General features: G+C 39.0%; 1 protein-coding gene across 2 annotated transcripts in view; it reads right to left on the reverse strand.

The window, feature by feature from the left end:
* Window positions 1–9,532: 9,532 nt before the first annotated feature.
* Window positions 9,533–14,402, reverse strand: part of CPED1 (cadherin like and PC-esterase domain containing 1) — a 147,897-nt gene continuing 143,027 nt past the window's right edge. For both annotated transcript variants that reach the window (XM_032687428.1, XM_032687427.1), the window contains exon 23: window positions 9,533–12,519. In XM_032687428.1, coding sequence (XP_032543319.1) covers window positions 12,292–12,519 — 228 coding nt within the window. In that variant the 3' untranslated portion in view covers window positions 9,533–12,291. The remainder of the gene's footprint in view (window positions 12,520–14,402) is intronic.

Below are 14,402 nucleotides of genomic sequence, written 5' to 3' on the forward strand. Positions count from 1 at the left end.
ATTGCCCTGGAGGGTCTGGGTGATAAAGGACTCCACAAACACCAGCACTTCTGATTGAAGTGTGTCAGTCCCTTCAAAGTGCAATGGTTAATCCTGACTCTGAGAGTGGAGCTGGGCAATTTGTCACTCCATCTGCCTTTCCTCGCCATCCTGCAGAGACAGGGCTGTTGCCCAGAGGCCTGGGATCTCTTGCTGGTTGCAATTCCTAGGGTATGTGAAAGATTCCCCATATGAAGTGTAAAGGAGCTCGCAAACACAGCTGTAAGATTAAGTACTGTGGTGCCATAAGTATCTTTTTTAATAGTACACACAGTATTAAATTTCCCTCTTAAATGAACAATTTATTTACAGCCTCAGAACCAACTTATTGACCTCTTTTGTCTAGAATTAGGTATATTTCTATAGTTTCAGTGCCCTCACAGCAAATGCTGTCAACCTTTGTTAATGCTCAGAAAATTTAATTATTTTGTGATTCAGAATTTTCCTGTCCTTTAGGCAGTGAAGGACAATAGGCAGGACTATCAAGTCCTTTAATTTCTTATTTGTGTAGATATAATCTATTTTATTTCCTAATTATCCTCAGCAGTTGCATTAGAATTTACTCCAGCTCATTGTTCTGCCACAGCTATGTTTGGTACTTCTGTGTGTGAAAGCCTGACAGGTACTTCATTACTATCAATGATTTGGGGGGGTTTTTTTGTCTATGGCTGTTTCTACAGATGTGATTAGGGAATATGTTTGTATAACAAACTTTGAGCGTACACTATATGTTATTCCTCAGAATTGTTTTCCAGTGGTAGGTATCACATTATCTGTGTTTTAATGGAACATACATCCTCTTCAGCTGCACCCTCAGGAGTATTATCTGTAAGCATCCAAGAGAGTCCAGTCGTTCATGGATAAACATTGTGATGATATACAACAGGCCTAGTCCAACACCAAAAAAAGGAAGGGAAAATAAGCCTGTTTTCCAGAAATGACTATCGATATCTTGACATATTCTGTGATATCTGTGATATCTATCATCTTGTGTTTTCCAAGGCTTGTTACACTTCAATATCTGTTGGAGCAAAGGGGAGGAAAGTGATAGGGGCTTTCTATTTTTATTACCAGAAGGTTGACTTCGTTAGCATGCAAATCCAGTATCTCTGTGTACTTCTTGTTTATCTCATCCTCAGGCTATACAGGATATTATAGCATGCTGGCCAACAATATAGGTGATTCAACAGGAAAGATTTTTAGACTGACTTAGTGATACTTGACTTGTGCTTTGAAATACCACTTAATGGGCATATGTGATTAAATGCTTTCATGATTGGAAAGGAAGGAAGGAGGAAGCTTGAGTGTGTGATTCAAGTGCAGAAATATATGAAAGAGAACTCAATATATTGTGTTTTATTGTAGCTGTCACAAATTTTATATTATCGTGGTTTTGAAGAACTGATGTATTATTGTTATTTTTTCATTTGAGATTGAAGATGCTATTGTTAGCAATGACAACTCTAATGTCTCCAATAATGTTTTCCTTATGGTAATTGTAGAAATTGAGAGTTAAGAATATAATGACAGAACCAAAACAAAAACTGAATTTAAGTACAGAGAGTAAATACTGGTCACTTATTTTTACCAATAAAAATGACTTGTACTGTTATAGAAACTGGCAATGGCAAAAACTAATGCAGCATAGCTTGAACGGAGGCCTAAATACAAAGTGTTAAGTGAATCATATGTATTCAAAAGGGAAAGGAATGCATTCTCAGATCTAATTATAAAAAAACCCAGAATTTCCAAGTATTCCATATGATCTCTATTTTATGCCTGTTGATACTTTCAAGGAATAAATGGCACTATCTGTACAGTATAAATAAAGCAGAAAAATAAATGTCTGCTAAATCAAATTATATCAGACTATATTTACGTCATATAAACTTAAGAGTAAGTGTTTACTGGATCAAATCCCTGCAGCCATATTGGAGGACAAAGTTTCATTGTATTATTTGTGGCTATAGGGGGGCTGTATATTAGCTTTAAATTTACCTGCCTTACAAAAATAAGCAAACTGGTTTAAAAAAAATATAATCAGATGTAAAACTACTCCCTAGCTGCAGAATCTGTGACTTTCAGAAAGTGGCCAGGAGCTATGGAAACAACTTTTTTATAGAAGTAAACTTTAAGACACTTAAAGCTGTATGCCGAAGTGATGTGTTACAAGGTAGACTGCTTTACAATACGACTCCTGAGACCACTTATGCATGTGTGAGTGCGAGACTTGGTGCAATTTACTCACCAGAATCCTGAATCTGCTATGTTACAGCTCCACCTATTTAAATCAGACGTCTCCAACAAAACAAAACTTTCCTTCCTTTAGTACACTATCCCTGTATGAGAATCAGCTAAAAAGGAGGACAATTGCTGTGTAAATACATAATGTAACTTTCTCTATACAGGCACATGAAAGATAAATGGATAGGTAGGATGTATTTCTGTGAAAACAGGGATTTGATGAAATTCATTCGCTGGAGAACAAAAAGGAGGGAGATGAAGGATGGCTCTTGTAAGAGAAGATAAAAAATGAAAATGTGTTCCTACCTAGTTTTAATTTTTGACTTCTCACAACTTTTGCTTCTAACAGCTTTTAGTCACACAGTGGGTCCCAGTTGTAAACACAAGGAGTCTCAATTTGGGTAGGCATGTTGAGTCCACAGGCTTGCTGGGATGTGGAGGTCATCGTACATGGCTAGACAGCTCTCTCTGACTTTTTGAAGAAACAAACTGTGCAACTTGCCACTTCTGTTTGCTGGTAAGACAGTTCATAATCCTTTTGAAATCAATTGCAGCATGGAGGCAAATGGCAATGGCAAAAACTAATGCAGCATATCATTTTTCTTGCTTACAATGCCTTTACTACTTGTCCAGAATAAAGCTGATGCAGACCACAGCTTCACAGGTTGGCAGGCTAAGGTGCTGTGTGGAGACTGGAAAAATTAGGTTGGCCACTTGTCCATAGACAGGTGAGGGGGAAGGGGAAATGGAAAGGGTGGAACCCCACAAGAAGTAAGGCAAAATTATGGAAGTGGAAAAGAAAGGCCAAAAGATTTTAATAAGGAATGAAAGGCAGGAAAGGGAAAAGACTGGGAATGCTTTTGCAAGAGGATGAGAATTACGTGTTTGCAGGACTTGTCTAGATATGCCAGGAGAAACCATGATTTCTTTGCATGCACTCATGTTCTAAAGTGCGTGCATCTAAGTAAAGCATGAGCAAATCTGAAGAACTCTGGGCTTCAGAGGTTTGTCATTTCATTGCCATCTGGAAGCCCTTTTTGGGGATCTTTTCAAATAAAAATGTAAACAGTTGGAGAAAGAAGTCTAAACATGAACAGGTAGCTGGTCCACATGCTGTAACTATGTGCAAGACATTAATACAAAACAGAATTATCTGCATTCTTGACTAGATGGTCACAAAGTATTTACAGATCCAGGAAACACATCTATTGATAGCAGTTGAATATGTGGCTGTAACAAGGCATTTTCTCAGACACTTGCATAGTAGTTTTTTCTAAATCTGCCAATAATAACCTGGAAAGATACTGAAAACTTCTGCTGGCTATCTACATTTTCTTCAAAATGATATCATGCATGAACAGGCCAGGATTGGACATCAGCTTGCACTGCTATTAATATAGTTGTGTGGTGAGAAAAAAACCACAAGTATTCCATCTGAAACAAAAAAACAAGGCTAGGTCCCTCAATATTACTTGGTGAAAGATTTGAAGACACAAATCCCTATTCCAAATCTACCAGTATTGTGTCATAGCATTTTTACCAGAGCCCTTGTAAATCAAGACTTGATTTTTCTTTCATTTTATATTGCAGTGTGCTGACACTTGGACATTAGCCATACTTTTCACTTCAGCAACTTGTCTGTGGTTGAATTACTGTCAAACAGTTAAACGTGCCAAAGGACTTTTCTCCTCAGATCTTCTACACTCTGTGTAGGAAGCTTGTGCTCAGCAGAGGCAATGACAACCTTGAACCAGGCAACAAATAGTCAGTGTAGTTTCACTTACAAACATCCCAGAAAATGTGTGGCCAGGATGATGGGAAGCAGCAGGACCATCCTAGCTTCCCCAAGCATGAGAAGGAGGCAGAGACCTGGTTATGGTGGACAGAGCAAGTCTATCTTACTGTTTCCAAATGGAATAAACTGAAGCAAATCCATGTCAGGGAGCACCTCTTTAGGACAAGAGAAGTTTTGTTAGATGTGCAAGTGCTGCCCTTGGCTGGTGTATGGTAGTGACTTTACTTGAGAAAGATTAGACTGTGCCACTGCACTGATTCTTTTCCAGCAGGACTGTATTCTGTAGTGTTGAGACCCTGATGCTGTTATTTGGGGATTGATAGCTTACAGGCAGGTCAGTGCACCTGTATTGACCTTCCCACCATCAAAACACAGATTGCCTGGAGTATGCCTAGTCAAAACTAGAAACTACAGTGAACTTGAGGGACAAATAATGACTAAATGGTTGATATTCAATCCGTCAGACCATAGGAAATAACCCAACTGCCCTGGCTGGAGGAGCATGGAAGACAGTTTGCCGGATACAAAATGTGGTAATCGCAGCCTTGTCTAGACAGACACTTCACTCCAGACTGTCTCCTGTGGAGCGACAGATCACTCATTAAAATGACTTGCATCTCTACTGAATGTTAATTAACAGAACTGTGAGGAGCAGGTGTTAACTTGTTTTATAGATTCATTATAGTTCCTGAGCTCCCTAGACACAGTTAGATATAGTTACCAAACATTTAGAAGTTCCTGATTTTGACCCTTTTTGTCTCATTTACAAACTTGTAATTGTATATGTATATGTACTTGTATTTATTCACATTATTTTAAGGATATTTTAAAGCCAGGTATTTAAACCCCAGGAGCTGCAAGAAAAGTCCACCAACAGGAGTTCGGTGGGGAAGGATGCAGTTTGCCTGCATCAAACTTGTGGAGAGATTGTCAGCTCCCTCCTGCCTCCAGCTCAGCATTTGTTTTTCCCCTCTCTCTTCAGGGATGCTACCATTCACCCAACTGTCATAGCTGCTATCTAACAGCTGCCCGACTCAAACTATCTGAAATTGTCCAGATTAGTTTACACACTTTAATTCATAGAGGTCTCATATACTGTAGTGTTTTTAATTTAGTTGGAGAACAATTACATAAATAGCTATAAGCCACACACAGGGAAGTTATGTTGGGGTTTATTTGTGTGTTTGAGGTGTGGAGAGGTGCTCAGGGCAATAAATTCTTCACAGAGCCAAAATGGGGGATGTGACCAACATGTCAGGCTCATTTTTTAACACTTATTAGACCTTTTTACTGCACAGGGGTCAGCAGTCCCTAAGTTACTTGGGCTCTCCATGCACTTCTGATACAGGCATAAATGCTAGAAACTGGAGCTGTCAGATACCAATCAGGTACTATCTCTGATATAGCCTCAAGCCTGAAAAAGAATCTCTGCTATTTTCAGGAGTTAAGTGCCTGTCAGCTCCGCGTTTCTCACATAGAGACATTCATCTAGCCCTCTTGTAAGGCAGTAGATGGAGATTTGTTCTTCATTTACCCAAATGAAAGGTCTTGAACCTGTATATCCCATGCTACCATGAAATGTTTAGCTCACCAAAATACCTGCAGGGCTGGCTTCCCTCTGACCCAGCGAACTGTTAAACAATCAAGCGGCTCCAAGAGCAGATGTTGAGAATGTTCCATGTTCTCCATGCTGGAGAGCATATCCTGGTGGTGGTGGTGGTAGTGGACTTGTGATCCTGGTCTCAAGGAACAGAGGGGGGATGTAAAAACATCTTCTACCTACCCAAGGAATCCCACAGCCCCATCTGTTGAACTGATATTCTTCTCTCAAAACTTTAGGCACCAATCAGAAAAATCTGAGAGTTACTTCAGGTTCTCTTTACAGTAAATAATATTGTAGAAACAATAGACACCTCTAGAGAATAATTCAGATTTCAGTCTTCCTGTGATGATTACAAAGAAGCCTAGTGTGACCACAATCATAATTACAATGCCTCAGTTAAATGTCTAGAGTTAAGGAGGAAACCAGGTTTTGGTGTGTGAAAACAGTCTCTAGAAGCTGTTGTCCTTGATTTCCAGGCTGACCTTGACCCAACAGGTGAGTTTTGAATATGTCTGCAGGCTCTGTTGGATGCATTTCACAGCTAAAGGTGTGCTATTTTGATAACTCTATCAGGGCTTCAGAGCTGAACTGTTCTAGAGACCATGCAGACAGTCTAGAGAGCTGTGCAGACAGCCAGCATTAAGAGGTTACTACACCCTGATTCTTTGTTACTGTACAGAAATGATGCAATGTAGAATTGAGGGAATAGTAATGGGTGGAACAGTAAGAACTGCTATGATTTAACCTTTTACCATCTTGTATGTCTGTGTTTTATAACAACTGGGCAGGATACAGTGCTCAAAGGATGTTGAAACAGGATTTTACAGTAGCTAATAGATACCATTTGCTGTAAAAAGAGCTTGACAAACACCCTGAGATGAAGAAAACCACACCTATCAGTCCAAAAATTGTAATCACTCCAGTAAAAACTTTAGTAGAAGAGAACATTGCTTTATTATAGATGAAGATGTGACTGTGATTCTCTATTTTAAAGGAAGCCAGTTGTGGGCTACATCATTCTGGGTGCTGCATTATCTAATGGTTTGCAAGGTGAGGTTTTCAAGGCCTAAAGTCCATCCTATTAGGATAAATAGGGATTGACAGGTTTTTTTGAATACGTTGGAGGCATTAAAGCTATCATAACTAAAAATTTCTGTAAATATAAAGAAACTTTGGAGCTGGCATATGGACTTAAAGGAACAAAACCCTTCAGAAATAATAAAACTTTTCTGATCTATGAGACGACTTGACTACCGTCTGGGGAGGCTACACAATCGTTATCAGGATCAGCATCAATCATGCTTCAAACTCCTTAGTCCCAGAGAATTGTAACAGAGAAGCTGATAATGACAAGAATAAAAGAAAACATAAAAGATGTTTTTGGAACATGACAAGTGAGAAACTCTGCCAAATACAGATCTGGTCTTCAAACCCTGAAAATAATCTACAGAATTTACTGACTTTAAAGGGCTCCTGACAACTTTACTCACTTGATCTGCAGTGAGATCTTCATGACTGCCTTGACTTTGTCAAAAGGTGTCTGAGTCATTTTGATTCCTCACTCAAGGATTTTAATTCTGCAGTCTTGTCTTCACCCAGAATCTACCCAGCAACCTGAGAGCGGCACCTGGGCAAACATTACTGGCAGACACTGAGCCAGGTACTGTCTGTTTTAACCGCATTGCTCAAGACAGATAAAAAATCACAATAGTGAAAACCATCTGCTGGGAGGATTTTGTCCCCACAGTGGGGTATATGAGGGAAACGCCGACTGCATTGACTATGTGTGAACACAGCTCATGTCAGTCTGTTAGGTGGGAGCATGCAAAGCAGTTCCCTCTCTTCATTCCATGTTAGCAAGCAGTGGAGATAAAGTTTGTCAAAAGCTGGGAAAAGACCTTGTTATTTGAGTTTCAGCTGAAAAGGACTGAATCCTGCTCCTCATTAGGAAAGTTCAGTTCTATAGGAAATCAAGGTGATGCTGCATAAATGCTGTGTTTCACAAAGACCTTGGTTCAGATTTCATTTGAACATATGCTTGATCTTCAGTTCAGGGCTCCTTAACATGTTGTCCCTTGCCAAGGTCGTTGAATGTACTTGAGGGATTGCAGGAAGGGCTGCCACAAGTGCCGAGGAGCTGGCCAACCAGCCAGATGAAAAAACCTAGAAAAGGGAGAAGTCCATTGCAACAGAAACTTGTGCTGCACGAGCCCCTGTTGTGACCCTACAGGCTCATCTTGACCGTTCAAGTTAATGACTTGAGTAGGTACTGGCCTGGACTGTCATGTAGCACTGTTTTTAGTACAATCAAACCACAGGCGAGTAAGGCTAAAACACATATTTTTACTGTGATGTCAGAGCTTTTCTGTTCAATGGATAACGTGAAGGTACCAGTAAATACTGCAGCACCAATACACAAGTATGCCTGCATTATACACTGACTGTTCTGGTGTTTTGAAGATTTACAAGTGCAAAGATGACGGTGGAGTTTGAAAGATGGATTTTTGCTTGGTAAGGGCAAGCTCCATGAAGAGCTAAGTGCTAATGCAAACTAACTACTTAACACAACACAGCTGTTTTAAATTCATCAGAGAAAATCACTGCCCCAGATAAGAAGCTTGTTCTACCTCTGTAGCACTCATTAGAACTTTTGCTGTTGGAATTGACAAAGCATTAAATTAATCACTGATACTTTGAAGAATTGTGAAAAACGTATGAATTTGCAACAATCACATCTTAGATTTCCAGAAGTTGCTGGTCTGATGAAACACAAACTTCTAAGGTCATCTGAAAAAAAAGACTAATGTGGAGTAGAGCCAGTACAGATAGTCATAACAGTGAGGTAAAACAAGCCAGATGCAAGGCTAGCAAGCAAACAAGAAGGTAAGACCATATTTTTCATGTAAGCCTACAGAGACTTGTTTAGCAGTTTGACTCTATGCCAAATAGTTCACTGCACCTCTAAAAATTGCTTTACTCTAAAAAAGTAATCTGAAAGATCCCTGGACTGCAGTCAACTTAATATCACACATATCTGCATCTTCAAAGCATTCTCTTTGGCTCAACATAGCAACAGAAGCATAACTATTAGTGGTTATTTCAACCTTGAGGTAATTCGATGCCCTGCAACTCCACCCACTAAGCAAATAAACTGACTTTGATGTCCCTTAAATATGTGACAGAAGAGAAAAACAAAGGCCTTGTATTTAACACTGTGAAAGAGATGACTTCTTAAGGCACTTCCCTACAAATAGAGAAATCTTCTTTTATTATAGGCAGTTATTCCAAAGATACTCATTAGGATGGACTTGATCATGGTGGCCATCTATCCTGCAAGGCTCAAACTCACAGTTCAACATCTATGTAATATTTAATATGAGAGTCGAGGAGTTGCAATGCAGTGTTGTTTGACACTGGTAAATCATGCTCCAGCTTCAGCTAGAGTTTAAAGGGATGCAATAAGAGCTGAGGTTACTGCTCTGTATGTCAGAGTATTTATTTTGCAGCATAGTTCCAGTCTCTCTCTACCTGTACTTAAAGTACAGCCCGGTTCTATTCTAAACTCCATGTGCTGCTGGGAATGTTTGAGCAGGAAACTTTACTTTTCAGTGTACTTGTTTCCCAGCCTGAATATTTCAATCCTACCACCAATTTCAGGGCCACTTATGTCTATATTAGGAGGTGGAACTCACCTTGACAGTTAGGTCCTTTGCTATTTTAATGGTAAGTAATGGGACTGAGGTAAATATATGGAATATAGGAACACTTTAATGCTTATTTAGGCAAAACATCACAGCAGATATGATAATTCTAGAGTAAATCATTGATAACAATACATGCTCTCACTGGAATACAAACACAGTGATTCTTTTATTGTCTTAATCCATAAATTTTAATGTATATGAGCAAGTGATCCTTGCATGTCAATCTCAGCTCTCATCTTTCACATACCTAGAGATGCTAGATACATTTTCAAGTTACGTAATGAAAATGTAGCTTGGTACCTGTTTTAGTCTGCATTTCCTTTGTTTATTCCTAAGACTACATGGATCATATATAGTGTTCAAAAAAGCTTATTCAAAGAACTCATTTAAATAAAGATCAATTTGCAAATTGTACCAATGACTCTGTACAGACAAATATATATGTACATAGACATGTAAGAAATAGAAAACACAGGAAAATATCCACTTAAAACACTTGAAAAATATTAGGATTTGGAAAACATTAAGACATCTGGGTGTACAGCATGTGTAAACCATTTTGTGGTGAAACTAGAACTCATGAATTGCACATTCACTGATATCAGCTCCAATATAACAAAGTCAGCTCTTTCCTTTTCATCAATAGGCTTTGGTTAAAAAAAACCAAACATAAAATCGCAGTTCATACCTTAAAGACATTTGTGTACAGAACAACAGCAGTAACAGCATGTGGATTTAAATGAGCTACCAAAAAACCTCCATATCTTAACAGAAGCAGAATTGTAATACACCTATTATTGATCATCTTAATACTGAAGACATCTGGTTGTATTTTGCATCACCTATTAATAATGACATGATATTATATCTTTCAGCTTTAAGGCTGTGAAGCTCTGGAATTCCAGACCCAAGAGAATATATTATATCATTTGCATACAATATTCTTTAGATAATCATATTGCTCAAAAACAAATGCTGTTTTTTCGGTATTTATGCACAGCTCCTGACCCATTTTTCGAGCAAAGCTCCACACCAGGGAAAACCTTACATAGAAATTTGGAGACATTTACTGTAAGCAATCAGCAGCATATTATACAGAAACAGAGAAAATCACACCATCTCACAAAATGTAATTGTCTAAATTAGGAGCTTTTTCAGCATAGTGGAAGGTCTCCTAAACTAGATGTGCCAGATCCTCTTTTTGAGGATACTCCTATTACCTAGGAAGCCAAACTCCATACTGCATAACAATTTCTCATTGCATCCCTACATATCTCACATAAAGGAGCATGAATTCACAAAACTATAGCTGGGCATACAGACTGTTGAGTTTAAGGATTTTTGGCAAACCCCAAATGTTGTGTCATGAACTATTAACCCTACTTCTACTAGCACTACTAAGGTAAATAAGATGATGATTCCTTGCTATAATTTGTTTATTCTGTGACATGCTTTGAGGCTTCCTTTCCCAAATTAGAAGCTAATGGAGGATTATATGTAAAACTGTGAAGGGAAAGCATGATGCAGACTCAGTAGATCTTTTCTTAGACCTGCACTTACCTGGTTCAGATTCCTTTCTCTAACGATAGTGGGAGAGAGCGGTGCCTTAATTGCCTGCTGCATGACTGGATTAATAAAAATCCATAACTGGATAATTTGTAGGGATAACAGTCTTATAGGTTGCCATTAACCTGTCACTCAGCTGTTAAACCTGGACTGTGCTTGGTTTCCCATCATGGCACCATAACTGTGAATGAGTGGCCTTCCAACACTGTGGCAGGGGACCAGCAGGCAGCCTCTCCCTGGGGCTTCACTCACAGAAGGTCTGCAAACATTGCTGATGTAGCTGGGCTCCAGCATGAAGCTGCAGTTCAGAGAAGGTCTGAACTGAAACTAGCATTCAGAAAAGGTCTTGTCCCTGCCAAGCATGGGACGCTGGCAGTAAATCTCCTGCTGCCATTGCATTGCACGCTCCTCATGACAGATTAATAACCAGATCCTGAAGTTTTTATGTGTGCTTGAAAAGGGGATTTTTCTTATGTTTGTGGTATTGGCTTCACACATTGGCAAGTATTTTATGAAAATCATGAAAGAAACGGCACTTCCATGTGGGAAGAATACTTGCTTGGCTCACAGGCCAAGGTAGACACTGAAGCACTTAGATAAGTGTTCTTCTTGCATATGGGCACTCTCCTAAACTGGAACCATAAATTAAGTTATGTTAACAAATTCGCTATATTTACATGCTACACTGAAACAGTTACACTCATTCTCAAGTGTAAGGAATCTATCTATTAGCTTTAGAACATGCAAAAAAATAGAGTAGATATCTCTTCCATCTAAGATATAAAGAAGAGGTGTGTTTTCACTAAAAACACTAGAGTTTAAACTTGGCATCATCAGTAAAATGCTAATAGACATTTTCAATTGCATAAACCAAGTGTCTAAAGAGAAAAGGTTTGATATTCAGGGGGAATCTATCCACATAAAATAAAACTCTTTAAAATGGAATGTAGTCAGTTTCTAAATACATTCAAATATTACAGTGTCTCTATAAATAGAAAACTATATAGTGCTGAAGAACTGAAGCAGTCCTTTCCAAATGTTCAAGTAAATATATTTCTCTCTCTTTACTATCATTAATACACAGTTGCTTGAGCTACAGCTGTTCTAGTCTTTGGCAACAGTTCAAGTAACTTCCTCTCTTCTCTCCACCTTCCATTTTGACACAACAGAGTCACCAGGGCATATCTCAATTTCATAATGTTTTTGAAAAAATACCACATGTCCCAAACTCTGTGTGTATCTTCAGTCAGTCAAGGAAGCATGTCAAAATTCTCCATCATCCTTTAATTGTCACTCACGTAGTGGTATTTCTCTAGTACCAGCACTATATCCAAGAGAGGCTATGTGCTGACAAGCTCCCTCTTACTTGCACAGAGCCTGCTGAGAAGGATTTCAGAATATACTTGATTTATTGGACCTCGGACATGATATGGGGAGTGAGAATTTGTTGCATAGTCCTGCAGTTGTGATGGTTTGCTTTGACCACCGAAATATTTCCCCAGTGTATAGTGCCTTGATAACGTCATTGTTATGTGTGGCCGTTCTTCAGAGGGATTGGATTTCACCACCTGCAAAAAAAATGACATATGTGAGTGCTTTCTGCCTGCATCTAAAAAGACAGATACACAGCTGTGTGCACAGAAATGCTGCAGCAGTTGTGCACAAAGCAGGTCCTGATACTCTTACCTTGAGCTGCAAGTTGCTCGCAAACAGTATTTTAATGGCCAACTTGTTATGTTACATACTAACTGAAGTGTAAGATCTTAAGTCTTGAAATCTAAATGCATAGGCCCATTATACTCAGTAGATTCTGTAATGTTAATTCTAATGTATATTAGATTCTGTTCTCTTCATTAGAGACAGTTTACGGAAAACAATAAAATTCATACTCAGAGCTTGTCTGTATATTCAGCATGTGAAAAAACAAAGGACAGCCCCAAACTGCAGAAAGGTTTAAATCCTGCTCTGATATTAAGCACTTGAGGAACAAATACTGTGACTCAGCTAAGAGCCTTGTCTCAACTATGAGAATGTCTCACTCTAAGGTCTCGATGCAAACCTGGCCCACCCCCATGCTGAGATGAAAACACTCATGCGTCATGTTTCTCCAAGAAGGGAGTTATGGTGCAATTTAACATCCCTGTCCCCAGGGCCTCACATGACCTCACATCACCTGACATAACCACAACATGCTTCAGTAACTAGTGCCAAAGAATGCTGCACCTTGGCCCCTCAAGTATGGATAAAGCTCTGGGATTATCAGGTTCAACTCATATGGAATAAAAAAATGCCCATGGGACTAATAAGAGAGAAAGTGAAAGGTATGGTTGTCAGGAGCCTAATGACTGGGGAGGGTGGTCTCCTGTGAAATGCTGAAGATCTTGTCTCAGTGAACACTCAGTTACTGATTAATAATGAAGCAACTTCAAGAGAGGCAAAACTTCAGAACCTTGCACATATGCAGGACAGAAGACCTCAGCCCCAGCAGTGGCAAATCCAGAGAAAGCAGAAAAGGAGACAAGTGGTTAAATTATTTTTTAAAAAGTAAACATATGCTGACTTGATAGCTCTGATGCCCATCAGTTTTCCTGCTATATCAGGAACTACATATGTAGTGAATATCATAATAAACGAAAAAAATCATACAAAATTAAGTGTAAGTGAAGGAGTAACATGTGCAAAGACTTGAAAGATTGAGTAGAGAGGCTATGAGGAAGCCAACTGAACTGAAAAAGGACCAGGAACTACCCATGTAGAAAATTAATATATCCTCTGATCAATTTGATATAGCTAAGTGTAGGGCTATTATTTGGTTTTATTCAATTACTGCAGGTTCATTTTTCTAAATTAGTGCCTTAAATCTTACAACTATTTCAAAATGATGCCACCTTGAACCAATCACCCAAACTGCATTCCTGTTAGGCATAATCTCCCAGGAATGCAATCTAATGTTCATCCAGCAGTCAGCCAGCCACTGATTAAGATACCAAAATCCCAAGGTTGCTAGTTTCTATGTTGTGACCATGATTTGATTTCATTGCCATTAAAATAGGAAATAAATCTGAATTTAAAAATAGCTTCTATAATGGTCTTTATAAGTGCTGCCCAATCTACTTCTCCATAAGCATTTTAAAAGAATGAGGTACGTAAAAAATCAAGTTTGCATGTGTGCACAGAACTAGAAGTATGTTTGGGCAGCAAGTACCAGGGTTATGCAAGATAGTTTGTCTCAGCTCAACATAATCCCATTGAAAGCCCAGATCCCTTGGCAATCTGAGCAAAGATTGTAGGCTCTACAGAGGTGCAGATTTCTATGCTATCAGGCTCACCCTAAAGACCCACTGAAGTGGGTTGGTGGGAACTCAATTTTTGAGGACAATCAGAGGAAACAGCTTTCTCTTCAGACAGCTATTGGGAACTAAATGATAACTGCTGAGGGCATTTCAGTTCT

Source organism: Chiroxiphia lanceolata, chromosome 5, assembly GCF_009829145.1.
Source record: "Chiroxiphia lanceolata isolate bChiLan1 chromosome 5, bChiLan1.pri, whole genome shotgun sequence".
NCBI classification, from domain to species: Eukaryota; Metazoa; Chordata; class Aves; order Passeriformes; family Pipridae; genus Chiroxiphia; species Chiroxiphia lanceolata.